Raw genomic sequence first — 26,521 nt, 5'->3', positions numbered from 1 at the left:
ATACCCTTAGTCTGTATAATTTACTCTGAATAGTATTCCTATCTCCAGCTCACTTGCTTACTCTTGTTCTTCTATGGCTTCGTTTTGTATCACTCATCTCCCTTTTCTTACAACGATTACATCCACGATGAACACCAATCTCCCTCGTTTCTTCTTTCCAATACAAAACCCTAACCCTAGAAATTCAACTTCCATTAACTGTAGAAACCGATTTCTCAATTCTACTATTCCCAGGCCTTCACAAGCTCCTCTCGATGTTTCTTGCATAACGAGCACATCCGAGATTGTGGAGAGAGCTCTTACCCTCCGAGAAATCTGCGAAGGTCGTGTTCCCGAACATATACTTCGAAGGCGAGTTCCTTTACTACGTTTTTTTATATATATTATGGATTTTCATCTTTTGGGTCGTGGGTTTGGGAAATTTTTGTCATTTTGGAAAATGTTTTTTTCTTTTTGAAATGTGTTTGATGTTTGTAGACGTGGTTTTTGGTAGCTTTGGTTGTGTTGAAGTTATTTCGGTAGACAGATTTAAGCATTGTAAATTGTTTAAGATAGAGAAATGGGTTTATACCGATCAACTTATAGTGAAAACGATGAGGAAATGCTCTTGTTTATCTAAAATTCTGTTGCTAAGTAATGATATTGTTATAATTTTGCTTCATTAATGAGTTTGGGCTTTTACGGGTAACGGGTAACCCCATGGAAGTCGACAATTGATGATAATTGTGTTACTCTTTTCATGGGATTGAAAAGATAAATATTGATGAAATTTCTCTAATGTGATGCAGGGCTGAGGATGTTGGATTTACTGTACCGACAAACGTGCAACAACAATCTTTACCAATTTTGCTATCCGGACGTGATTGCATACTTCATGCTCAGGTTACTTTATGCGTTAGGACTGAGTCGATAATCTTTATTCATGACGGCTATAGAAATTCCTTTGTTGCAAATTATTGATAAAATTGTTCAATCATGACATTTATTAGGAGATTCGAGGCTTCTTTGTATGCAAGTTAAGATAAATTAATTGATTCTGGGCTCTATCATGAGCATATTTTTTCCCTAGAACATGAACAAATCTTCAAGATTTCTTTGGGTGTTCAATCAATCAGTTTGTTTCTTAGCTTCTCCTTTAGTTACATTTCACACCAATCTTAAGCTGTTGAAACTCATTTGTGAAAGCTTTTAGTGAAGCTGGGGGTGCAACATGACAAAGAAAACGAACTAATAATTAAAACAAACCTATCTATCAAATATATATATATAGGGAACAGTTCAGCAGCCCTAAAGTTTGCCAAACATTTTTCAAAACATGGGTTAGAAGTTTTGGAATGAGCTGATTTTTTGTGAGGATGATCTCTATGATGAGAGATCATCCTCACCAAAAATCAGCCTATTCCAAAACTTCTAACCCCATCAAAAGTGATTTACAAAAATCGGACGGTCCACGATTCTTCAATTTGTAAACTAGGGTTAGAAATTTCAAAATGAGCTGATTTTTGGAGAGGATGGTCTCTTCACCGAAGAGATCATCATCACAAAAAATCAGCTCATTCCAAAGCTTCTAACCCATGTTTTGAAAAATGTTTGGCAAACTTTAGGGCTGTTGAACCGCTCCCTTATATATAGGTTAGAAGTTTCAGAATGGGCTGATCTTTTGTGAGGATGATCTCTATGCTAATGAGATCATCCTCACAAAAAATCAGCCCATTTTGAAACTCCTAACCCTAGTTTACAAGGTGAAGAATCATGGACTGTCAATTATTTGAAAATTGCTTTTGATGGAGTTAGAAGTTTCAGAATGGATTGATGTTTTGTGAGGATGATCTCTATCTCCTCACCATAGAGATCATCCTCACAAAAAATCAGCCCATTTGGTTCTAAAAGGAATGCAATTTGGAATATAATTAGACTTTGAAGAGACCTTTGTGAGTTTCTAACAAAATTAAAAGATGAAGTCTTAGTGGATAATAGAAATCATTGAAACTTATGCAAGTGGTGACAAGAATATATGTGGAAAGCATGGAAGCTTATGCAAGATATAGATTCCACTATGAGTTACAGTACCTTCTTTTAAGTTTATCCGCGTTTGACCTACACAGATCTGTGTCCAAGGCATAGACAGTAACCAGATCATTTTCATGTTAGAAATAAATCTTGCTTTATCAAGAAGAAACATTTGAAGAGGCAGAACACAATGAATATATTGTGATTTGTGACCATTAGATTATCGAGAAATCAATGCCATCTGTTCAGTACCTAGCTTTTGGCGAATGATTATATGGGACCTAGCTCTTAACTAGAGTAGAAATCTATGAATAGAGTTATTTGTGTAAGTAAATTTCATCTTTTTCTTTGTAGTATTTTCTGTAACAAAGGGGGAGAGTTTACTTTGCTTACATGTTTTATTTTTACAAGTTTCTGCATGTCTTTCGTGCAGTCTTAATAAGACTAATGTATCAGTTTTTGTTTGATCCTTTAGACAGGTTCTGGGAAGACCCTGGCATACCTACTGCTAATATTTTCTGTCATAAATGTTCGGAGATCAGCTGTGCAAGCACTGATTGTGGTGCCCACTAGGGAACTTGGCATGCAAGTAAGAAGACCATTATGAGATTTTGTTTAGTATTACTAAGACTACAATATGTATTTTTCTAATCTTGTCGTTGCTTGAAACTTCAACTAGGTTACAAAAGTTGCGCGGATGCTGGCTGCAAAACCTATGGAAGTTGAGTTGGAGGGAAAGAACTGTACTGTCATGGCTCTTTTGGATGGGGGGATGTTGAGGAGACATAAGAGTTGGCTAAAGGTTCTTCTCTCACCTCTTTGGAACTCAATTTGTCCAATTTTCTCCGTAAAATAATGCTATCCAGCTTGTTATTGCTCTGTATTTGGCTTTTTAATTGGTGGCATTTAATTTTAATTTGCAAGTTTTGGGGCATTGTCTTTATCAATGGTTGGGTTCAATATGGTGCAACTTCTTACAAGCTTTAATCATTCTTTCAGGCTGAACCTCCTACTATAGTGGTTGCAACTATGGGCAGTTTGTGCCAAATGCTTGAGAAGCGTATTTTCAAGCTTGAAGCAATGCAAGTACTTGTAATCGATGAGGTAAAATAAATATTGAATCAAGGTATTGGTTTCTTGTTGTTCTATTTATCTTTTGTAGTGGGCACTATCTAAATGTGTTAGACTTGAGAATAGTTCTTCACTCATGCTTATTATAGGAACTGAGTAGTTAATTCTGTAAGCCTCCAGAACATGTTCGTTCAAGGGTTAACACATCAAATATACTGTTTGTATAGGTGGATTTCATGTTCAATTCATCAAAACAAGTTTCTTCTCTTCGGAAGCTCTTGACATCATACTCATCAATCAATAGCCGTCAGACTGTTTTCGCCAGTGCATCCATCCCTCAGCATAATCGCTTTCTATATGATTGTATACAGCAGAAATGGACCAAGGTTTGCTAATATAGTTGTGATTTTTACATTGTTTTCAATGGGATTCGATATGAAGTAACAATTGGTCTTATGATTTGTATTCCATTTCTTGGTTATTGACAGGGTGATGTGGTTCATGTCCATGTGAATCCAGTTGAGCCCATGCCTTCCTGCCTGCATCACAGATTTGTGGTGAGACAAATTTGAAATTATGATACTTTTGCTTTCCCATTTTATCTTCTATGAAATCTAAGACACTAGCATGCTAGGTCTTATGGACATTTCTTTTACTAATACGTTGGAGCCAAATGTGTGTTGGAAGGGGAGATCCAACATTATATAGGACCCACCTTGGGGCATCCACCAGGATCAAGTAGGACCAAATCAGATTATTGCAGCAATCCAATCTATCTTAACACCGATGATTTGTAAATATTTTTTGGGGTACTCACCTTGAATCTACCGTTTCCCCATAATATGCGTCTTGCTTAGCTTTAAAGAACTCATACCTAGACTTTCTTGTTCTTGATCTTTCTCCTTATTTTTCTGATTAGACACTAAACAATTGGGTCAATTTTTATGATTATGTGATTGGGTGCAATTTTTTGGCATAGCAGGGGTGCCTAAGTTGGTGGATCCCAAATAGTGCTTATCTTAATGCAATTGGTAGACTGTTAATTATCCTTGCAGTCTACACTATGTAGGCCTCTATTTTTCACTTATGTATTTTGGTTCCACCTTTTAATTGTTAATCTCCCCATTTTAAGGTTCCATTATTATAGTTTATCCCTTTTACCGATGTCCTATTATATGGTCTATGAATGTCTTTGATGGTCCAATTATTTACTGTGATTCTTGATGTCCTTGTTCTTTTTTACTTAACAGATCTGTAGTAAAAGCGCAAGGCTGCAAATTTTGTTATCCTTAATACAGACTGATGAACCTAAATCTGGCATAATTTTTGTCGGTGAGCAGGTTTGTGTTGTTATTTTTAAAAACTTCTAGTCATTGTGAAGCTGTTATCTTGCTAAGTTTGTAAGATTTGTGAGTGTTGATACTTCAAACTTGAGTTTAAAACCTGCCATCATTGCTAACCAATAACCCCTGCTAACCCACCAAAAACAAATATTTTAATCATTTTACACCAAAATGAGAATGTCATTCAATCACAACTCCTGAGTAAGGTTTGGATCAAAAGATGAAAGAACATCCACCTAAGTCAGTTAACGAAGCAGGAAGTAAGACATTGAAAAGTTAGCAATCTATAATGTATCTTTTGTATCAATGAATATCAGAAACACTTTTTCTACCACAGTTTTTACTTCTTCCACCACCCCTAAAAGTTATAAAACTATCAAATGTGCCTTGAAGATGATTTTGGAATTGTTCTAAGTGCCTAAATGTCAGAGCAGTGATTGTTTGCTGCATTTCACTTGGAGGTAGTAAAAAACCACATTGGATAAAAAAGGGGAAAAAATAGGGGGCAACGCTGTTTGTGTTTGATGACTTGTGAATTGACGATCTGCAATCCCGTGTATAAACACTAATTTCACTTGTCATTTATGCAGTCCGAGAAGTCAAAGAAGGCTGGGAATGATCCATCAACAACTAGTGTCATTGACTTCCTGAGAACTTCGTATATCAAATACTCGGAGATCCTTCTTTTAGAGGAAGACATGAATTTCAATTTACGAGCGACTTCACTGTCAGTAAGTACTCCAGTTCTTCTGTTGGTAAACTAACCAGTGATGCTAAATCCATTTTCTTGACATATGACTTCAAATAGCTATCTCAAGGAGTATATTTCATCATCATCAAGCCCTGACAAAGTAAACCTATTTGTATTTTTTTTCTTTTTGTAACAAATTTGTTGGATCCTTTACATTGCTGGTCCCAAGCCCAGATAAAGGATGGTTACATCAGAAGTTATAAGTAGCTTAACAAGTTCAAATCATATTATCAGGAAGAACTTTTCAGAAACTTGAAGATTCTTGGTTGTAGACATAGTGGAATGTTATCCAACATATTTATGTCTTTTTTCTTTTTAATTATCTGACTGTCAGTTAGTTGAACACTACAATAGTTATAAAAAAAAAAATTGAGATATTTTAGTAGTTTTGATGTTTTTCTGGGACTCTACATCAATTCTTTATATTCTAATACGAGTTTCTTGACAAACATCGTTGTAATGTAGGAAGTTAGACAAGGTGGAGGCTGTCTTCTAGTGGCGACAGATATAGCGGCTAGAGGGGTTGACCTGCCAGAAACAACCCATATATATAACTATGATCTTCCGAGTAGTGCAGTAGATTATCTTCACCGTGCTGGGAGGGCCGGTAGGAAACCATTCTCAGATGAGAAGTGCACTGTAACCAACATGATTACGTCCCAAGAGCGGTTCGTGTTACAGAGATTCGAGAATGAGCTGATGTTTCATTGTGAAGAGCTGTCCTTATAGCGCAAAAAAATTTCAATTAATTTAATTTCTTTGTTGTAATGGGAATGTTGTATTAAATGTAGAGCCTTTTTTAAAGTTTACAGAGACTCCAATGCAAGTTCTATTTCTGTCTGGAAAATCTGTTTTCTTGCAAACTGTTATTTTTCCTATTTTTCTTCCTGAAAATATTTGGATCCAAATCTGATCCGATTGCAATTGGATTGGATCAGATCCAAAATCCAATCCATTTGATCCATTAACTTTGAATTGGATCGAAACCATTTGGGCTCTGATAAGATCTGATGGGTGGGTTTAGGCCGGTTTGGTTTAGCCCTAACCCATCCCCAAAATGTGCTGATTCATGAACAGCAATAGTGTTACGTGGCATTTAAGATCGTGTGTCTTTAGTCCAGTTGGCAGTTATTATATTAAGCGCTGCATGCATACCACGTGGACGGCCACAATCTACGGTCTTGTGGTGGTTGTCTTGTCTTGATTTGAACTATGGTTTCGCACCAACTTTGTATAGTTCCTTCAACTACAATGGTTTCTGTTCGCTTTCATCTCCTCTTTTTGCTTCTTCAAGTGTTTCTCCTCCTCTCTCGTCCTGTTAAATCTAATGATAGTAAACATTATCTCTCTCTTTCTCTAGTTTGATTTTTCACGTCTTTGTTCTTTTTCTTTAATGGTTTTTTCTCATTTATTTTTATTTATTTTTTTAATTTTTGGGTATTGTATATAGTTTTGTAACTTGGTTCATTAACTTGATGAATTGAAATGGGAGAATACTTTTAAAGATTTCTAAGAAAAATATGCCCCTTAAATATCAAATACTGATCCCTAGAAAAAGAAAAAGAAAAAAAAAAAAAAAACTTCATCTCTAGAAAATCTCTGTTTTGTTTTTTTCCCTCCTATTTCAACCGTCTGTTTGATGGAGAAAAATCTTTTAAGTGAAAAAAAAAATCGTAGTTGTCCATTTGGAGCCTCTTGAATTATATGAGATACTTTCTAATTCTTGTTGAAGTAAACAAGAAATTAAAAATAAAAATAAAAAAACCAATTTTAGGAAATATACCAAAATAGTTGGTATGACATATTTATTCTTATTTCATGCAGATGTAGTAATTTGCCCCTCTTTCAAGAACATATACAATCAACAAAGCATTATATCTAGCCCGACAAAACCATTAATGGGAGGCTTAATCAGTTGTGGTTCCTTATTCTTAATTAAACTCTTACGGAATGAGGGGCAAAAAGACATATATAAAAAGTTGGGGGACATGTTTGAGACTCTTTTTTTTTATCCAAGGACTCCTGTGTGGGGGAATGCCCACAAAAATGGCTATGGTTTGAATGAGAGAATGACTTTTACAAATCGATAGGGAAGCCTTTTAATGAAATACGCTCGTACATATTTAAAAGATGAAAAATAGTATAATGTAGGTAAATCCATTGCTGGTCAAAATCAATCGGTAGACACGTGGAATTCTATCGTGGAAAGGAAACTTGTTAAAAAAAAGTATCCCTAAAATATAATATGAATTTCATAGATAAATCCCAACAATTAAATTTAGTATTTACACGGTTGGAATTGTGTGTGTGTGTGAACTCATAAACATATGAGTTCACTTTCATGAGTCTACGGATCCAAAACCATTACTTAATGTTTTGTTCATTTAAGTAGGTGCTCGTGCTTTATATAATTAAGACACCTAGATTATGACTTTATTATTCTAATTCCCATGTAAAATCGTGTTTTTGGCTATCAAATTCTAATGCGATATGGATATGGTTAAACATGACTAATGTTCATTTCCATTTTCCATATATTATTAATATAACATGTTGACTTGTGAATGTGATTTATGTCTGTTTAATTCATCATTTCCTGTAGTTTCCATTTCCAAGTAAATCCAAACTGAAATTTAATACCTTAATAACTCACAAATACCATTATTGGTTTTTTGTTTGGCATTTGTTCCCCCATTTTTAACCATATTGGCCGAAATACTTAGTTTAAGACATGGTTGACTAGTGAAATAATATTCATGTTGGGATTAGGTCTAGATAACAACGATCGAGAGACCATAGCATTTAGCATTCTTGCCAACTATCATCTCTTTTAGAGATTGATAATGCTTGATTAGTTTCAGTTTTCTACATGAATCCTTAATTTCTAACCTCTAATGTTCCCCTGCAGATGAGAATGACAAACTTCTTTTACATATTAATGAATATCGTGCGTCCTTGAATCTCTCGGCCTTATCAAAAAACAAACAATGCTGAGTGCTTTGCAGAAGAAATTGCCGACCAGTTAGAAGACCAACCCTGTACAAAAGTCATTGGACCCACCACTATCCCAGGAACCGAGACTCGGATCTCCAACTACCCCAAAGCCATGGTTCACTGTCATCTCAACCAAAACAATACTAGAGATGGTGTCGTTTTGCCCGCTTGCATCCCTGACAACCCCCCAGCCCTCATTGCCTCAAACTTCACAAGATCACAGTGCTCTCATTATCTCAACGACACCAAGTTTACCAAAGTTGGGATCGGTTCTGATGGTAATTGGGTGGTTGTAGTTCTTGCCACAAACACACCTGCGGGAAGCCTAGCGGCTTCTGATTCCGCCAGTTTGGCTTCCAAGCTTGGCCTTACCTGCCTCTTCTTGTCTTCGTTTCTTGGTTTCTTTCTTGCTCTGTTGAGTTGAAGTGCATGTTCAAGCACGTAAGACTGACTGCTTCATGTTTTGGTTTGCACGATGAGCATTTATATGTTTCTTTTTGCTGTTGTTTCATTCGAATTTTTTTTTTTTCATGAGGTGGTATTATTCATGTTGGTGTGTACCAACGTGGAAACCCACACGTGTGAACATGCGAGTTTGTGGCCACGTGTGAACCATTAGGTGATCTCTTAACCCTAAAACCTGCACAGATGGAAGATCTCACATCTCATATGAAACTAAGGTGACCCAACCAATTGGTTAATGAAATTGAACAATTGAATGATCTAATTTCATGTATGAGATTTAAAAAAGGAAACACAGCTATAACGAATACATCTTCATTACTACAGAATTCTTGCTACCCTTCTTACATTGATGAGCATTGGTACACATCCATGAGCAAAAAAATTCATACTAGACTTGAGAAATCATAAAAATTTAAAATCTTTGGCACTTCATATTAATAATTTATCAAAAATTCAAGGGACAAGTCTCCAATGATGATCATGAAAAAATTAATTTCAACAAAATTCCACTTTATATGTGCATTAAATATCCCCTCCAACACCAACCTCTACACAATTTTTTTGGGAAAAAACAGCAAAAGTTTTTACACTAACAAAATTTAATTTACCACACCCATTCTCTTTTGTTTGATTATGAAGTTGTAATGAAGCAGATTAGAACTACATCGTCGGTCAAGGCACATGTCTTCCTTAGATTTATCCCTAACAAAATAGGAAGGGGGGAGAGTTAATGCGAGTCTTCAAAATAGCATTTCAGCGGCGTCACCATCACCCATTTTTTCCAAGTCTTCTTGTGATAGTAAGGTCTTTTTACCACCAGTAACCCCAGCCTTATCATATGGTTGAGCCATCTTCCTAAGGAACTGCACCCATTAAAAAACAGTTACCTTACACAAATATTAACGGCGTTCTCAACCAAATGAACAATCTACCATTTCATCGAGATGAAATAAGAAAAACTTGTAAATCAGAAAGATTGATATCTACTTCAGTCATATAATTATAATCATGTTTACTTTGAGACATATTTCTCATCAACCAATACAAGAATTCTTTACAATTTTCGTTATGCTATTAAAACTTGTACTTGCTCTATTTGTGGGATTAGGAAATTTGATTGGCAAGGTCATAGTAGCAATGAACTTTATATCATGGATTGACTCAGATGGGTTGCCTCGAATATCACGGGCAAAGAAACCATTTTGGTCTTCCTAACCATCTAATATTTTTTTGGGCCACTAAGCACAACTATTACTCATATATGGAAGTTGTGACAGGTTTGATAGCTACACCATCCAACCAAATAAATTTTTGTCCTAGTAGACATCCTAGTGGGATCTGATGGAGGTGATGTCCAAACCCACCTGAATGCATGCTGTGTTGCTATACCCTTCTTACGTTAAGATGGTACGGACATGTTAGATTTGTTGAAAATTGAAATATGAAGAATGGGATACAAGCAAAAAATCCATCCAAAGAAATCAGTTAGCATACCTCTCGTGCTATATGCAGAGCCATGTCAGTGCTCAAGTTTAGGTGCGCATCTCGTAAGTGAGAGAGTATCCACCCAGGTAATTTAGAGCGTTTGTCATGACGACTGTACCTGCACCATAAAAACAGTTGCTGTCAGATGATGATGTGTGGAGGAATCCAAAAATAAATGGCATCTTACGATGATATATTCTATAACATGGCAATTGCTCAGCAAATTATATGTACTGATTCCTTATTATCGTGGAAAGGATGCAATAGCATAATACCATTCCCGTGTCGTCTGTCTGATGTTTTTCCAGTTGGGAGTAATGATCTTTAAGAGGATTACAAAGACTTGATTTTTACATTATATTTGTTAGCCTAGTGTTAATGAATGGCCCTGCTTGGTATACCATAAATAATGCAAATTTACATTCAAGGCAGCAGGTCCCACATTTGTGTCTGCTTGGTGCCCCTTTTAGAAAAGATATTGTTTGCACATAATTGCCTCCACAAAGAATAATTGAAATCCCATGCAAAAGAATGTAGGCCAAAAAGTCTAATTTACAACAGTCCCCACATTTGGTCAACTTGGTGCCCCCTCAATATAAGATATCGCAGCCAGTGAATGTGTCACCATGGCAACACATCTTTTTTTATCAGTCACCACAAGGCTAGGTTGCTTCATTTTGATGTGCTTTCAAGAGGCCTTGACCTTGACTTGTCGTAAAGGTGACAATTCAAGCACATTTTGTGGAGGCTTACATGGCTCGTAGAAAGTGTGAACAAAATCCCTGGAGAAGCAATCCCATCTAATGGCCATTTTGGAGAGCTTGTTTAAAGTCAAGTTTAATGAAATAAATGGTTAGTGAATCGGAATTGTGGGAAGAGAAAAAAAAAAACAATATGTCTAGCTTCAACTGTCTTCAAAGAAGGGTGCTTCTCAACAAATCCCCATGGCCATCGTCTTGACATTCCATGGGTAATCCCTAACACAACTCGGGGCCAACTTGTGATGCACTGGATGGGATCATCGCGGGTTCCTAGAAGTATGAGGCATGCGACTAGACAGTGCCTAGGTGAAAATTTGGCATTGCAGATTTTTTTTTTTTTTTTGATAGGAAATGCAACTTATATTAATTCTGGTCGAGAAGACCAACGAAAAGAGTACAAAAAAGAAAAGGCAGACCAACCCAAACGACTAGGACAATCTACTTACCCAATCCCATCTCCCCAAGAAATCTTCAAAGAAGACTCCTTTAAACTCTGCAAAAATTTTACACCAAGAAAAGAGAAAACCTTAATAGAAACAAAATTGTCTTCCAAGGATACTTCTAACCCGTCAAAAAGTCAGCAATATCTTTCTTTCCACACAACCCAACAAACAGTGAGCAGGATGATTGACCACAAAATTCGTTTTGTCCCAGTGAAAGAAGCTCCCAAGCTTGGCCAAGATTCAAAAAGGGGCTTCACCGAACCAGGGAGGCAACCCACAACACCAAATAAACCCCAGAAGTAGTTCCAAATCTCCGAAGCCCATCACAATGTAATAAAAGATGACTAGCTGGTTCCCCATCTCTTCTACACAAAACGCAAATATTCAGAATGCAAAAGCGCCAAAAGCGCCTTCGAATCAATCTGTCCATGGTGAGGATGCTATTTCAAGCCGCAGACCAAATAGAAAAAGCTTGGAAGGAACTTAATAGCTGCTGCAGGGAAATTCACACCCTCCGTAGAAATAAGGGATCTGTAGAAAGTTCTTACTGAAAATACGGCGTCCTTTGCTTCCTTCCATTGTAGATTTGACAGCTAAGGACGTTCAGGACATAAGTATGCAATCGCTATGTCATACTTAAGTCACTTGCGAGCAAATTCCTCTGCCCCTGCCTACGTTGGGTTCTAATTGACAGATTGATTATCCCAGGACAACAAAGATCGAGTATGCATTAGTTCAAAAAGCTCAGCACACCTAGGCTGAGTTGTCCATCCTCGTGTGGCATGTTAGCACAGTTATGAGGTAACAGGTTGCCTGTATACTTAAAGGACGTTTGGCATGATGACTTGGTTAAGTGTCTGACATGCTCTATATTTCACTTTGATTAACATTGGATGCACTTAAGTTTCTTCGTTCATGATAATAATGGTTCACTACATGATGGAATAATTTGCACCTTTTCATTCCATAAGTTATACTCCCATTATATTCTTAAATGGATTTTCAGTAGCACGGTCTCACAATCCAGTAAAATTCAACGGCGGAGGGTCTGTGCAGCACACTAGCCGTGGAACGGTCATCAAGCAAAGGAAAGCTAAGTCCATGGACCATGATAGTAGTCTGCCAAATGTGGAAATTTAACTACAGTAAGTACAAAGATAACATACCTCTTGTCAGCAAAAATCATCATCCCATAATCTGCCTTTGAACGAATGACTCGACCAACACATTGAGCCGCTTGCCTCTGCCCCAATACATAGCCATTAATGAATGTCATTACAAAGTATTGATGATGTGTGCTTGAAACCAAATGGAGCAACATTATCTAATACATGCGCATGGAAATAATACCAAGGCATCAAAAGTCAAAAAATCCCCCTCTTTTATCTGAAATGTCTCGCGTAAATACTCCAACCGAGCAAGCAATATTCTGTAATAGAAGTCAAATCTTGCTGAGTAAAAACAACTAAATCAAGGATGACCACTTAGCAAACAAAGTCATATTCCACGCAACATTTTCCAATAGCACAAATGCAAATAACCAGAGTCATGTAATGTTTTATTATTCACCAACACCAAAATGAAAACCAGGAAAAAAATATATACGGTGTAATTCACCTGCTCAATGTGTACTGGAAGGGAACCCCAAACATGATCACTAGTCTTCCATAATGTCGATCAAAATCTATGCCTTCTGCCACTTTTCCCCTGCAATAACACAGAAATACCTTTTTAGTGTCACCTACCCAAACTGACCATTTCTTCTTCTTTTTTCTTGATAAGTAGCCCAACCCTATCAACATTTTTTGATATAGATGTTTTCCTGCCATGTAACTTCTATACAGGACTAATTTACAGGATTTTACGCATTTGACACTTTTGAATAAGGTTATTGGCTTAAAAGCCTTAAATTGCATTTATGTCCATATGAAGTTCATGCAGAATTCTATTGTCACTGAAGTGCCTCTTGTTACTTTATGAAAGCAAACATGAACCTACAATAAAATCAAGGAGACCTAGAGGTTTGCATTGCACCTTTCCTTTACCAAAATAACTAATAAATGATCCATGACTTGGAAAGACAACTGAATAATCAGAAAAATATGCTAACTACCATCATGAAGGTCAGGAAACAAAAAAAAGTCTAGTTATTGAAGGGAAGAATACCTGGCAACCGAGAAAAATACTGCACCTCTCCCACAATCACAAGCCCTACGATAGTTATCCAGAGCTAATGTAGTTTCTACGACGTCTTGAGTCTCAATGAAGACTAATTTATGTTGCATTATATCCTGAAATAAAGATGGAAATAATTATACATCACATCCATAAAGAAAATTTTGCTAGAAAATAAAATTGTGTAGAACTATTCCCAAGAAATGAAGTATGAACTATGAGGAAGCAGAATCCAAGTCAGAAAAGAACAAAAATTGAAGGAAAGTCCAAGTGAATAAGTGTGTGCTATGAAAAAAACCATCTCAATAAGCTTCGGTGATAAATCCAAGGAGATGGGCTGAGAATGGCCCAAGACCAACAAGAACTTAATTTTGGCCCCAAGTACTCTGAAAGGCAAGTGAGTATCCATGATACCTAAGGGTTTGCTTGAATTGCATTCTCCACATCTCCTTTCAAGTTCCAGTTCAACAGTTAACTTGTCACCATAGTAACATAAAGAAATAGTAGACTTAGACCCATAGCTCAGTTGGTTTGACACGTTGCAAAGCATCTTTGAGGTCATGGGTTCAAGTCAAGCTTACCCATAAAAAATAAAAAAAAGCATAAAGAAATAGGAAATACCTCAGTGAATCCCCGGGTAGTCAAAATAAGCAGTCTTACAGAGAAAAATAAATAAAAGAAACATAAAAACAAGTTTAAAAAATGTCCAAATAAAGCATGTTGTTACCTGTAAGATCCCCATTTCATTCCAACTGTTGACAATTCCATCCATGTACGAGTAACTGACAAAGAAACAGACAACCCCATCAGGAACAGTGGACACCATCTCCAGCAACAACCGCCCATAATTCCTTACGACTCCAGGATCACTCCTCATATCAAATTTTGTACTCACGGGAAGCTGGTCGCTGAAATAACATAGTGAAGGGCATTAAAAAATTAAACTAAATCAAAGTAATAATTTAATTCCCTGGAAAATATAGATCATCTGCAACATTTCCACAACCAAGAATTAGCTTTTTGTTAGTTAGAGTTCGTACCTGCCACGAGTAAGAACCATTGGACATATGCAATCCCTTGTCAAAGACATTGTAAAGCTTCGACTGATCACCGGATTGAAATTTAAAAGACGAGGGTAAAGATCGATTGGACTTAAAGTTCCAGACGTTATTACAACTGATTGAAACCGATCAAATACAGGTTTTATGGAAAGTGAAGCATCATGACAGCTAAGCTGGATCACCAATACAAGGGGACAACAAGATAATTAGAAACACTGAAAGTAGAATAAAAGAGAAGCTTACACACCCATTTGCGGGACCAATATACCTGCAATACAGGGTCTGGTATGTGTGGCATTCTCTCATCAAAAGGTTCAATAATAATTGAAAACCCTCGCGTGTAAGTCCCCACAAGTGTTGCAAAATCACATATTGTTTGGATATGTAAAAATTCATCTGTGTCAGTAATTTCTAATGTCAACATGAGGGAGTGTAGACGATCGTAACAAAACTTGAGCATTTTCTGGTCAATTCCAGTCTGGGCGTTAATTGAGGCAACGAAGGCAACCGGCCCCTCTTTCTCAACATTCTCAGTGTCCAAACGCCCTTTGAGATATTGTAGTAATCTTCGCAAAACAGATAGAAAATGCTCTGCGCGACGGATATTTCCTGGCACTGCCTCCTTCAAAATATCATCGGGCAAGACAGGATTTGAGAGCCAGGCATCCGTGACTGCAAGGACGGAACAGGTAAAGTTTATGAAAATTAAAGATAGGAGAGAATCAGAGAACCACAAGAAATATATTGTTTAATTAAGATCAAAATGGGTATATCTATTTCACATACGAGGTAGATTCCCTCTTTGTGCCAAACCGTCTACAAGCCTGTTGTATTCTGCACGCAATCTCCCAGCATCAGTGGCCTTAAACCTTCCTACCATGTCAAACATTTTGAAGAATAATCAATCATCAAATTTTGATTGAGGAGAATAAACCAAAATCTATAAACCCAAAACTCTAACCTTTAATCTCAGTTTCAATTGAAAGACTTGCATTTCAAGCATTGACGTTAAAAAAAAAAAAAACTTAAGATAAAAATATAACGAACAAGTAAGAACATATACATATATTTGGGGATTTTTTTATCGATGGGTAATTTATAAGTAGGGTAAAGAAAAAAAGGTGAAAATTCAAATAAAAAGTAGTTATAATTCGTTGCTTCTCTTATTAACTATTAAAATTGAGAGAACTAAGAAGCATTAGGGTGAAAAAGAAAGGGATTGCAATCAAAATGGTTAATTATGCACCTTTAAAAAGGTTTAACAACAATAACAAGTCTTACTATATCGTTAAATAAGATAGATAAAATAACATTAGCAAAAGTTAACAGTAATTTGTAGGAATCCTAAAACTCAAAAGTGTTTTTATAAGCTTAACTAGGATCATACAAGTGCACCTTAAAATGATTTAATGAGGATTATACAAGCCCAAATCCTACACCAAGATTGCATTTTTAGGAGCTTTCAACTTGATCAATCAATCTTTGTCCATGAAGGAAAAAAACTTTGATGTACCCATCCCGCTTCAAAATTTTGGTAGAACCCTCCCCTTTAGATGACACGTGGTGTCTCCAAGGAGGTATCCCAAATATTGATGAAAAAATAGGGGCATGAAATAAAAACAAAAAGCTACGTATCATGTTACTAGAAGGGTTCCACCAAGATTTTGAAGCGGTCTGGCTGCTTCAAAGTCAGAATCCTCCAAGAACAACTATAACGCCCCATGACGATATTGTTCTCAGTTAGACGCCACGTGGGCCTGGGATTTTGTTCCTGGGCTTTCACCCAAAAGGCCTCGTCATGGTATATCCAGCAGCCCCCACTTAAGAGGCTAACTGATCCATTCTACCTGGGCGATGTGGGACTAAACCTCTCACCCCGAGACTGTGCTCCCAGGCTTGGGTCACACCCCCTTTGGCTACACACGTCCTCGTGTGAGTCAGGCGTTCCCCCCACCACGCAGGGGTCAGGCTCTGATACCACTATAACGCCACATGACGATATTGTTCCCAGTTAGATGCCACGTGGGCCTGGGATTTTGTTTCTGGGCTTTCACCCAAAAGGCCTCGTCATGGTATATCCAGCAGCCCCCACTTAAGAGGCTAACTAATCCATTCTACCTGGGCGATGTGGGACTAAACCTTTCACCCCGAGACTGTGCTCTCATATTCCGTCAACCCAACACATTCATTAATTAATCACTCTAATTCAAACTCATACTCCAACTAATACATTATTTGTATAACCCTAAAATAAAAATGAATTCACCTTGTATCATTTCCCCACCAATGTCTATCAACAACAATCCTTTCACATCTTCTCTATTCTTTATCTTTATTTCTCTTATCAATTATACCGTCTGTTATGTTTTACTCATACTTGCTATGAATATTACTCCTCAATGCATGGTCTTACCGTAAACACACCACTATCTTTATATTCAATTCAATATTACATTTTCTACTTATTGCGATATTTCCTCAAAACCTCTGTCATAACCTTTATAATTTAAAATCTTACTCGAGGGGATAAATCCTACATCTATTTTCTCACAGTTCCATTAAGTCACCATTAATTCAACATTGTCACAAGATTATTCTTTCTCACATTTTACATCGACCTACCTCATAACTTATACTCTACTAAATCTCTTTAGGATGGATGTGGACACAAGCAGGTGGTAGTCACTGCTTTTACGGAATCATTATCTTTACTTATAGCGCTTTCGTTTCGAGGAGTGAAAAGGAGTCACGATCGAAGTCTCGAAGTGAGTGCTTGTCTGTATAAGGCATTGATCACATAACGAGAATGAGAATAATAAATTCCTCTACTGGAAGGCGATCGTAAAAGGAGAAGGCAAAAGAAGAGTTAGAACCGACACCAATGATAGAAAGATAAAAGGGAAAAGATGATCTATCTTTTCAAATGAGGAAAATCGATTCAAGAAGTCATAAAGCAAGAGCTGCTTTATCTAATAGTTCAGTCGTTAGGCCTCCCAAAGTTAAGTCATCTTCAATCGAAAGGAAAGATACGCAACTCCCTGTGTTGATATTCGAGGAAGTAGCTCTCAACATGAAGGATATACAAGAAACACCTGCTTATCTACTAGCGTAATATACGAGTAATTGACTAAACTATTGATATAAAGACTAGCGTACCAATTGAACAGCACCTGACGGAACTATAACTACAAATCAGTCGGAGTTAACTAGTTGAGACGAAACTGACAAAATAGAATGATACTACATTTCTTTAAACACATCCAATAAATTGTCTTGCAAATTAACCACATGTGAAGGATCTAGCAAATACTTCTTCAACATGGACACGTGGAACACCTTGAAGGTTTGCTCAAGTTGCGGTGGTAGAATTATACTACAAGACAATATTTTCTTACTCTACCCCCAAAATTACAACTTCTACTAGATACTACTTAAATATCATTGTAATGTCGATTAAACCTTATTCATTTAACTTTATCTTGTCCACATCACACATATTTTTACTTGCTACATAATCACATCACTAGCCCACCCCCTAGTGGGTCGATTTGTCAAAAAGTATAATAGATTTTGTTCTGAGCGTTAAGACTTTTGTTAGAGTGAGAAATATTTGTAAAATTCTATATTCTGGTTATTCTTCCGCACTCTGATCTTTCGTACGTTATTAGATGTATATAGGCTTCCGCTAGTATTATATTTTGAGTGTATGTATGCAGGAATGTATGTCGTTTATCAGGTGCAGGTTGAACGCCTTGGAATGCTAACATAAACAGAGGAAACCATGCCGAAATTTTAAAGTGCCACTTAGTACCTCGAGTTTTGACATGGGATTTTGTGTTAGTGTTTGACGGGGCGCCACAACAACAGACAAAGAAAATTGTCGTGGTTGGTGATAGTTAAAATCACCACTGTTTTACAACTTTCTCACTTACATAATAGGTACTTCTCTTCTAACTTTTGGTGAACCGCGCAATCTTCCGTGTGAATGTTTTATTTATCTTATCACACAAGATCATTGGGTTACTCTGTTGGTACCATAATCAAAGATTTTGGAGTTTGGGTATTCGAATTTTGGTGACCAAACTTATTGAGGCAATCCTACCTACTACTACAAAGCGCAATATTACAATTTACAAAGTCAAACTCCATATAATTTAAGAACTACAACCTCTACGCCACAATGACATCCAAAAAGAACCCAATACTCATAACCACATATACAACAAAAACTCAAGCACAGAAACAATACCTATCAATCTCCTGAGCCATCTTGTTAAGATTCCTTGTAGCACCTTCAAGTGTCTGCCTTCTCACACTCACACTAAGCGCCTCGATACACACATTATCAATATTATGCGCCTCATCAAACACAACAACACACTCTCTCTGCATTTCCTTCGATATAATCCCCGCAACCTTCGGATCAAGCAAATACTGATAACTATAAACAACAACATTCGCAAATTGAACCATATGTCTCGCCAAGAAATACGGGCACCACCCTTTCTCCTTCCCAAACCCCCTTAAATCCTGCAAAGTATAAACCCCAGGAGGCAAAATCGCATCCGAACTAGCTTTCTCGTAATTCTCGAAAAACGAACAAGTCGGAACATTAGGGTTTTCGATGGCTAATGCACGAACCCAGCTGGCAGTGAGTTTACGACAAGCTGCATCAACCGAATCACGAGAATTGGAGGAAACAACAGAAGAGTTTATACATAGATTCTTGCGAGAAGAGAGGCCGAGAGCAAGGATTCGAGCGGAGGGACCGAGGTGTTTGAGTTGGTAATCGTGCAGGAGACGAAGCTCGGCTAGGGTTTTCTCCATTTCGTGGACGGTTCGAGTGCAGTAGAGGAGTTTAGGAGGGTTTGAGGGTTTGGAGAGAGCGTAACTGGTGATGAGCGAAAGAAGGGCAATGGTCTTGCCCGTGCCAGTTGGCATCTCTAGGAGACAATGACCTTTGGCATCTAGGGCACGTTTGAGTTCTACCATGTAAGAGTATTGTTCTGGGTAGATGTGATCGTAAGGGAAGAAGACCGTTACTTCTTCTATTTGAAATTTCATGGTGGATTTCAACTAACTTAACTAACTTTTTAACTGTCGTTCTTTCTCTCTGTGTCTGTAACAGAGTCAGAAAATGAGGGAATGGGGAAGAAAGGAAGAGTAGACTGGACAGTGGAGGGTGATTTGTCAATTGTCATTATAAAGGGTGATTTAGACATACCACATTCGGTTTTGATGAATATTCGAGATACCTCCCTGTGTTTTCAAAATGATGACAGGCTCTTTGACCTAGTCTTCTAGAGAGAATAACTGAAAATGACTTAAATGACCTTGTCTTCAACTTCTGGTCAAAACCCTAGATTTTCCATCATCTGTAGAGGTAAGGCATAACTCAAATTTAAGTAAACATTTGAGTAAAAAACTTTATTTGATATGGAGCACCCCGGTGGCATATCAAACATCTCTAATAGAAAAACTCAAAAAAAAAAAAAAAATTAATAATTTCCATCTTCTCCCAATTTTTATTTAAATATGACTCTTGAGAATTTGAGTCTCTCTTAATTTGGGTAAGAGTCGTGATTTTCTTATGCTTCCTAGCATGGCATGGGCTAGAACCATAAATTTTTCCATCAGGATACACAATTGTACATACCCATAAATATGTGCAATTGTGTATCTTGAGGAAAGAATCTATGATTCTAGCACATGCCACATCAAGGGCGTCAAAAAATCATTATTCTTTGGATAAACATTTCACTCTCTCTTGATTTAGAGTCATGATGAATGCATGCGATTTTGAAACGCAGCTAACATGGCAAAAGCACATAATTATAGATCTTTTACATCGGGATACACAAGAAAAAGATGTGTGGTTTTATGCCCTTGCCATGTCAGCTGCATACGGAATTCGCACGCATTCATCATTATTCCTTGATTTAATATCACTTTGAGCAATGGAGTGGAGTTCCTTTATACCCTTTTTACTCAAATTGGAATTTGAGTTAGGGTTGGAAATGCTTAGGTGCTTAGAGTATAACAATTAGGTCATAAATAGTTCAGAGCCAACGCCACATCTCAAGATTGAAATCTCAAAAGAAATGACATGGGCACAGAGCAACTATAGGGCCGAGAAGGGTACAAGTAAAAGATTGTAAAAAACAATCGAAGCAACGAAGAAAATAGAATCACACACAAAATGTAAGGCCGAGGCCCAAAGTCTTTGGAAAAGGTCCCCTTTGATTTTGCCTCGTGAAACTCAAACCCAAACAAGAATACGAGACATATTACCCAACAAAGATGTCACAGGGCACCACCAATGACTTCAACTCAAGGCATAAGCTAGGGAATGGAATACACAATGGCCCAAGAAAAAGAGTTCTATGGGAGTGAACAACTACTAGAGTGGGTCGTCACATATGTCAACTATAGAGCATGTATTGGTTGGGTTTATAAAATGTACCATTAAACTAATTCTTTTATATGTTACAAGACGTCAATGGAAAGAAATGAAAGCTTTTGCTATTATTATTCAATATTTACATTAGTAATTAAGATCAATGCAAGAGCATTTGTTTCATAGATTTGATGCATTTATACTTTCACGTCGCATTTGAACTAATAGCTCCATTCCTTTGGAAGAAATATCTCTGGGGAAGAATATTTAGGAGCCTGTGAACCGACGTTGCTACCACTTGTATCGTTAATTGAATTTCGATGCCCATCTCTTTTATTGTTGTTTGGATCTGCAAATACAATCATTGTCACCGATCAAGAATTTTTGTTTCAGGTTCAATCAATTTGATTGCTCCCTTTGTTATTATAGATAATTAAGAGAATTTTAAAAACTAACCTCGTCGAGGAGTGAGTTGGGTGCCCAATGCATGCACATCGAGGTTCAATGCTTGAACGACACGCAAAGGGAGGAGCACTGGCGAACAAGCTGCAACATTGCAATCAGCCTCTACAATTAGAGTTTCCAGTAGTTTTTTATAATAAAAAAAGGTAAATGAGCTTCCCTTGATGAATAAATCTGTATAAAAAAAAGGAATTTTTTTTTATATATTATATTGTCACACCAAATTCTTAGTATAACAAACCATTAATCAAGTTACATATGAAACCAAAAGATACATGAAAACACCAATAAATGAGATGGGAAAATAATCCTTGAGACTCCTATTTAATTCTACTATTTGGATGGTTATAATGAAACTAGTGTGGCAATATAAGTTCTCAAATTTTCAAGTACCCTTCAATGTTTGTGTTTGAAAAAGTGTTTTTCCCGCTTTTAGCGTTGAAACGCATTTTTAAAATTCAAATTACTGTTTGGCAAACAATGCTTCTCACTTTTATAGAAAATAAAAAGATCGTTAAAAGGGAGAAGCGGCCCAAACCGACTTCCAACTTTCAGCGAATTTGATGAAAAATGTAAAGCTACATGATTTTCAAATATCAATACCCTTAACTTTTTTTTTTTTAAAGTAAAGACCAAATTTTACAATGCCCCCCAACACATAATGCTGCTAAGATATTTCATTAATGACCGAAAAGACCAAATTTTTAAATATGATTATTACTAGGACTGGCAACAGATCAGTTTGGTACCGGATCAGTATCACTCCAATACTGATCCGAATTTTTTTAAATATGTACCCAATCAGAACTGATTAATGAATATGTGAATTGAATCCAATCCGTTTCATTTCATCCTTAATCTGAAACCGATCCAATCCAAACACATGTCTTATTTTCAAATGATCAATGTTCAAAAAATTTAAAATATATAAATCATATAATTATTTTTAAAAATATACTTTCCAACTACAAATATAAAGGAAAATCAAAAAGACTAAAATGTTTTATCTATATGTATTTATATGAAATTAAGAATAATAACAAAATTATTAAAATATATTTGGATCGGATTTTTTTTTTTTCGAAGCGGGTTGGGGTAGATCTGAATCCGATCCTAAATTATTTCAAATCTAAGATTCCAATCCGATATTCCATATTTTTCGGATCAAATCAACTCAGACATCGGGTATATTTCGGATCATTGCCAGCCCTAAATTTGTTGCCAATATGTCCAAAGAAGCTATTTCTCAAAAAACACCCTTCACAAAACTATAATTTCACAATCAACAAACAAGGCCTAAGTCACTTCAAGAATTTCAAAAGACAAAAGATACTTACCAGGCTTGTTGCTTGTTTGAAAGTTGCTACCACCAATTTTTGGGAGGAAAAATCCTGTCCCAGATGATCTTTGGCTAGAGTCAAGAAACACTGCTTGCATTCCTGGTCCAAGTACGGAGGCTTGCCTAGTCAAAATTTTCGCTCTCTGACTTGAGAAGGAACGCTGTTACAATAAAAATGGTTATTATTACTTATAAGCAACAATTAATTGAAATTAAAATAGGACCAATAAAAAGAAGTTTGAAAGTAGACTGCATTATAATCTATTGAGTATTCTTCCTTAATTTTTTGGCATAAAAGATTATCTAATTAGTTCCATATTTTATATTTCATACAATGGAAGTCAAATTTTTTTTATGGATGGTCACGGATTCTTGACCATTCGATCTGTAGAAACCTTTAAATGATCGTGCAACGTAACTAGACCATGCTTAGTGATTTTTTGTTTTTTAGAGTTGTGATTTTCTGACGCCCCCTTTGACACATGCCCCCATACATCTCCTTATGTGGCATGGGCTAGAACCATAGATTTTTCCCTCAGGATGCACAACTGTACATCCCCATAAATATGTGCAGTTGTGTATCCCGAGAAAAGGAATCTATGATTCTAACACATGACACATTAAGGCGTGTGTGTCGATGGGGGGACGTCAGAAAATCATTATTATTATTTTTAAGCCGTAGCCATCTAAGACATGGCTCACTAATTCATATGGATTGCCAGTTTTTTTTTTTTTTTTAATAACAAACAATGTGTATTTAACTAGTTGAGATGGGAGTAGGTGTGGAAAATAAAACAAGGGTAAGATGGACAAAAACTTTCTAGGGTTCCATGGTCATTTGTAATCTATGAATGGATCAAAACCATGAGGATATAAAATTTAAAAGAAGATAATTTTTTATTATTGGCTTTAAATTTTAAATTTCGGAGTTCAGTGATCATTCAATTTCTAAGTCTTGGATAAGAAGAAAATTGATTCTTTGTTCATAAATCTAATCTACATCATAAACTCTAAGTCATGTAATCCCAAAAAGTCTTAGTCAGGTGGGAACATGACTAAGTTAATAAGTTAAGTCACACTCCCCCAACTCTTTAGCTATTACATTAGTAGAAAATGCAACTCATCGTAAGGATACATTCATCTTTAGGTCACACTATTGACTTGAGGAAAAGAATATTTGAAACAACCCCCTTCTTTTCTTTCTTCCTCACTCCCTCTCTTCTTCCTCACACCATTTACATTTTGATTGATTTTACTAAAGTTTGAAGTCATGACTCAAGATTATTAACTCAATTTTTTTTTATGGAAAATGAAATTTCAAATCTCCCTCGGACGATACTCTTTTTGAATTTTTACCTTAAAATTTAGTCTCATATTTTGTTCAAGACTAAACGAGTTGGATAGTGTGAAATCGTGGATGGCGAAGGCATATATGGTGATAGAGGCCACAGTGCCGAAGGGCTAACACTGGGTTGATCTTATAAAGGAAAGAGTAATTCTGGAGTGACCTCAAGATTGTATCTCATATCACACTTCCACGTCACGAAAGTGTGATGTGAGGTACAATCTTGAGGTTACTTCAGCATTATTCTAAATGAAAAGGATGCAACTGTTTATATTATTGATAGTTGATGTTCACTTCTAAACATTAAGATCCGAAGACGTGTGGAAAGTGTTTCCGCGTCTTAGGTTCGACTCCCTTAGAACCCAACTTCACGATTACCTTCCAAAAAATATATATATCTATTAGATATTGATATTTGTTGATTGGGTCAATCAAGGTGATTATAAAATCCAAGGATTAATTTTTTTTTCATGAAAGGGTGCACTAAAATCTGTAAATATTAGCCTTTATGACCGATCAAGTTACACCTGAATAAATAAATAAATAAATAAATAAAAAGGGCACACGTTAAAGTGCAATAAACACACTTTGAAAATTGGTTTTTGTATCAAAAATTCCCTTAAAAATTTTTTTTTGTCAAACCCTCAGATTCCAATTTCCAAAAGTGTACTAGTTTGAATTTACTAGTAACCCATAGGAAAAAGGAGGGTAAATATGGTATAAAAAATAATTAATGATGTTTATCGTGTCTGAAGGCTAGCTGAAGCCATTTGTTCACAAGTTAATTAAGTATAAATTACTGTTATATCTTTCCAAATTAAATATAGAAATAAACGGAATGGTACCTGGGGACTTGGTTCTGCAGCCATGGAAGGTTTGTGATGGTGATGATGTTGTTGTGACTGCAAATATCCCTGAAAAGAATTTAAAAAAAAAAACAAAAAACAAAAGAAACCAACTTCTTTAAAACTGAGTGAAACAAAAACAAATAGTACTTGATCATCAAATAAACCAACACAGAGAATAGATATGAACTTGGATATGGAGATGAAACCTTTGATTCACTTGTTTCGTCAAGAATATGTGAAGGAAGCCATACTCTTCCCTCCTCCAACCCCACATCACAGTCTTCTTCCATTGACCTCATCTCTGAGAGAGAGAGAGAGAGAGGTCTCTTCTTTCTATTGTTTTATATATATATATAAGAGGACGTTGAGCTCCAACTTATAACCTGCAACATAACCAACCCATTTCTATGGACGTAGAGGGTCGGAGATTTTATATTTGAAGTGGAGAAAATATTTGCTCTAACACCTAAGAGCAAATTCTGATACACCAACCCCACCACGTAGCACAATCTCCCACCACTCTTTCTTACCCCTTGGTGGCCTACTAAAGTCACAAGACATGCTTGTAAATGGGTTTTAAAATAGAGAAAGAGTCATGATAATCGACCAGATATCCCATGTGGATACTCAAAATACTCTCTTACGTGATATGTGCTACAATCATAAAATTTTTGTCTAGGGATACACATCTTCATTAATATCCTCAGACAAAAAGATCTATGATTCTAACACATGCCACATCAGGAGAATATATCTTGTCAGGGAATTAGAAAATCATTACTTAAAAAAATGATTAATGATAATTTGACAATTTTTTTTTTTTTTCAGACACTCCCAACCTGACAGTTATAGAATCATAAATCTTTTTCTTGTATATCTTGAAATAAAGGATCTATGATTTTGTGATGAGGGCGTTTGAAAAAAGAACGTCAAATTATCACGACTTTAGAAAATATACCCTACAAACAACCTGTGAGCTTGCAAGGCACGTAAGATTGTGACAAGTGGCTTCGAAGTGAGGATGGTGTATCAAAATATTCTCTCCTAGTATAGCAATTTTTTTATTCTTAAAAAACGAGGATAGACCGCGTCCCGATATAAGGAAGATTTAGGCAAACTGTATGTACCTAATCAAGGGTGTAATGGTCATTTCATTTGAACCTACGCATAGAAAATAGTGGTGGTGCATAAGTTCCATGAACCAGGTGGGGGTAATCCCGTTGTTTAAAGGAAAATAAATGGGTATTTTGGTAAAATCATGACGTTAATGGATGTGGATCGGGTTTAGTTGGGTTCGGTAAACCCCTTCGCCACTTCGTTTCTCTACCTCCACTGCTCACGCACCACACCACACCACACGACACGCGCACCATCTGTTTTATTTATTTTTCTATTAGAAAGATACTCAGGTTATTAATTAATTTGTGAAAGAAAGGATTAGCTCAGGCGTCTATCATACGCCATATGCAGCGACTTCCCTCTTTTTTTCCTTAACCACCACAACAACTCTCCAATATTTTCCCATCCATTATTGTCATTTGGTTGAATTTCAGTTTAACTTTTAAGTGTGT

At 36.4% G+C, this 26,521-nt stretch overlaps 3 protein-coding genes across 6 annotated transcripts; 1 reads left to right on the top strand and 2 right to left on the bottom strand.

Annotated features, from left to right (window-relative positions):
* LOC147402316 (P-loop containing nucleoside triphosphate hydrolases superfamily protein) lies at positions 1 to 6,022 on the top strand. Of its 2 annotated transcripts, none has more exons than XM_086443927.1 (10): positions 1 to 351; positions 789 to 882; positions 2,486 to 2,599; positions 2,690 to 2,812; positions 3,010 to 3,114; positions 3,309 to 3,467; positions 3,570 to 3,638; positions 4,332 to 4,421; positions 5,015 to 5,155; positions 5,641 to 6,022. In XM_086443927.1, exons 1-10 carry the CDS (start codon positions 74 to 76, stop codon positions 5,902 to 5,904), a joined length of 1,437 nt encoding a protein of 478 aa, XP_086300053.1. In that variant the 5' UTR covers positions 1 to 73; the 3' UTR covers positions 5,905 to 6,022. The 2 variants fall into 2 exon arrangements, with proteins under 2 accessions (XP_086300053.1, XP_086300054.1); XM_086443928.1 differs by having other exon boundaries at positions 307 to 351; positions 2,490 to 2,599.
* Positions 6,023 to 9,041: 3,019 nt separating this feature from the next.
* On the bottom strand, positions 9,042 to 19,740 carry UVH6 (RAD3-like DNA-binding helicase protein). 3 transcript variants are annotated; one of them, XR_015178872.1, is made up of 12 exons: positions 18,809 to 19,740; positions 15,346 to 15,428; positions 14,828 to 15,231; positions 14,539 to 14,732; positions 14,226 to 14,406; positions 13,490 to 13,614; positions 12,941 to 13,030; positions 12,674 to 12,752; positions 12,490 to 12,566; positions 11,327 to 12,383; positions 10,129 to 10,237; positions 9,474 to 9,497 (listed from the first exon to the last, which is right to left on the bottom strand). XR_015178872.1 is itself a non-coding variant. In XM_086443926.1 (11 exons), the coding sequence occupies exons 1-11, from the start codon at positions 19,621 to 19,623 to the stop codon at positions 9,375 to 9,377; spliced, it is 2,280 nt and encodes a 759-aa protein (XP_086300052.1). In that variant the 5' UTR covers positions 19,624 to 19,739; the 3' UTR covers positions 9,042 to 9,374. The 3 variants fall into 3 exon arrangements, 1 of the variants encoding a protein (XP_086300052.1); XR_015178873.1 differs by lacking the exon at positions 9,474 to 9,497 and adding an exon at positions 10,873 to 10,939 and having other exon boundaries at positions 10,136 to 10,237; positions 11,440 to 12,383; XM_086443926.1 differs by lacking the exon at positions 11,327 to 12,383 and having other exon boundaries at positions 9,042 to 9,497; positions 18,809 to 19,739.
* Positions 19,741 to 20,956: 1,216 nt separating this feature from the next.
* LOC147402314 (uncharacterized) lies at positions 20,957 to 25,364 on the bottom strand. Its single transcript, XM_086441625.1, has 5 exons — positions 25,157 to 25,364; positions 24,948 to 25,016; positions 22,756 to 22,918; positions 21,413 to 21,502; positions 20,957 to 21,305 (listed from the first exon to the last, which is right to left on the bottom strand). The coding sequence occupies exons 1-5, from the start codon at positions 25,247 to 25,249 to the stop codon at positions 21,178 to 21,180; spliced, it is 543 nt and encodes a 180-aa protein (XP_086297751.1). The 5' UTR covers positions 25,250 to 25,364; the 3' UTR covers positions 20,957 to 21,177.
* Between the last annotated feature and the right edge of the window lie 1,157 nt (positions 25,365 to 26,521).

This window comes from Akebia trifoliata, chromosome 5, assembly GCF_017979445.1.
Source record: "Akebia trifoliata isolate Shusen 1 chromosome 5, ASM1797944v1, whole genome shotgun sequence".
NCBI lineage: Eukaryota > Viridiplantae > Streptophyta > Magnoliopsida > Ranunculales > Lardizabalaceae > Akebia > Akebia trifoliata.
This window is presented reverse-complemented; position numbering and strand designations above follow the sequence as displayed.

Coding starts and splice junctions, on each gene's coding strand:
- LOC147402316 (XM_086443927.1), top strand. CDS start 74: ATGGCTTCGTTTTGTATCACTCATCTCCCTTTTCTTACAACGATTACA. Junction 2,600..2,689: donor CTAGGGAACTTGGCATGCAA/GTAAGAAGACCA, acceptor AACTTCAACTAG/GTTACAAAAGTTGCGCGGAT. Junction 3,468..3,569: donor TACAGCAGAAATGGACCAAG/GTTTGCTAATAT, acceptor GGTTATTGACAG/GGTGATGTGGTTCATGTCCA.
- UVH6 (XM_086443926.1), bottom strand. CDS start 19,623: ATGAAATTTCAAATAGAAGAAGTAACGGTCTTCTTCCCTTACGATCAC. Junction 14,733..14,827: donor TACCAGACCCTGTATTGCAG/GTATATTGGTCC, acceptor TTGGTGATCCAG/CTTAGCTGTCATGATGCTTC. Junction 14,407..14,538: donor ATGGTTCTTACTCGTGGCAG/GTACGAACTCTA, acceptor ATGTTATTTCAG/CGACCAGCTTCCCGTGAGTA.
- LOC147402314 (XM_086441625.1), bottom strand. CDS start 25,249: ATGAGGTCAATGGAAGAAGACTGTGATGTGGGGTTGGAGGAGGGAAGA. Junction 22,919..24,947: donor CTGCAGAACCAAGTCCCCAG/GTACCATTCCGT, acceptor TTATTGTAACAG/CGTTCCTTCTCAAGTCAGAG. Junction 21,503..22,755: donor TCAAACAAGCAACAAGCCTG/GTAAGTATCTTT, acceptor GCAATGTTGCAG/CTTGTTCGCCAGTGCTCCTC.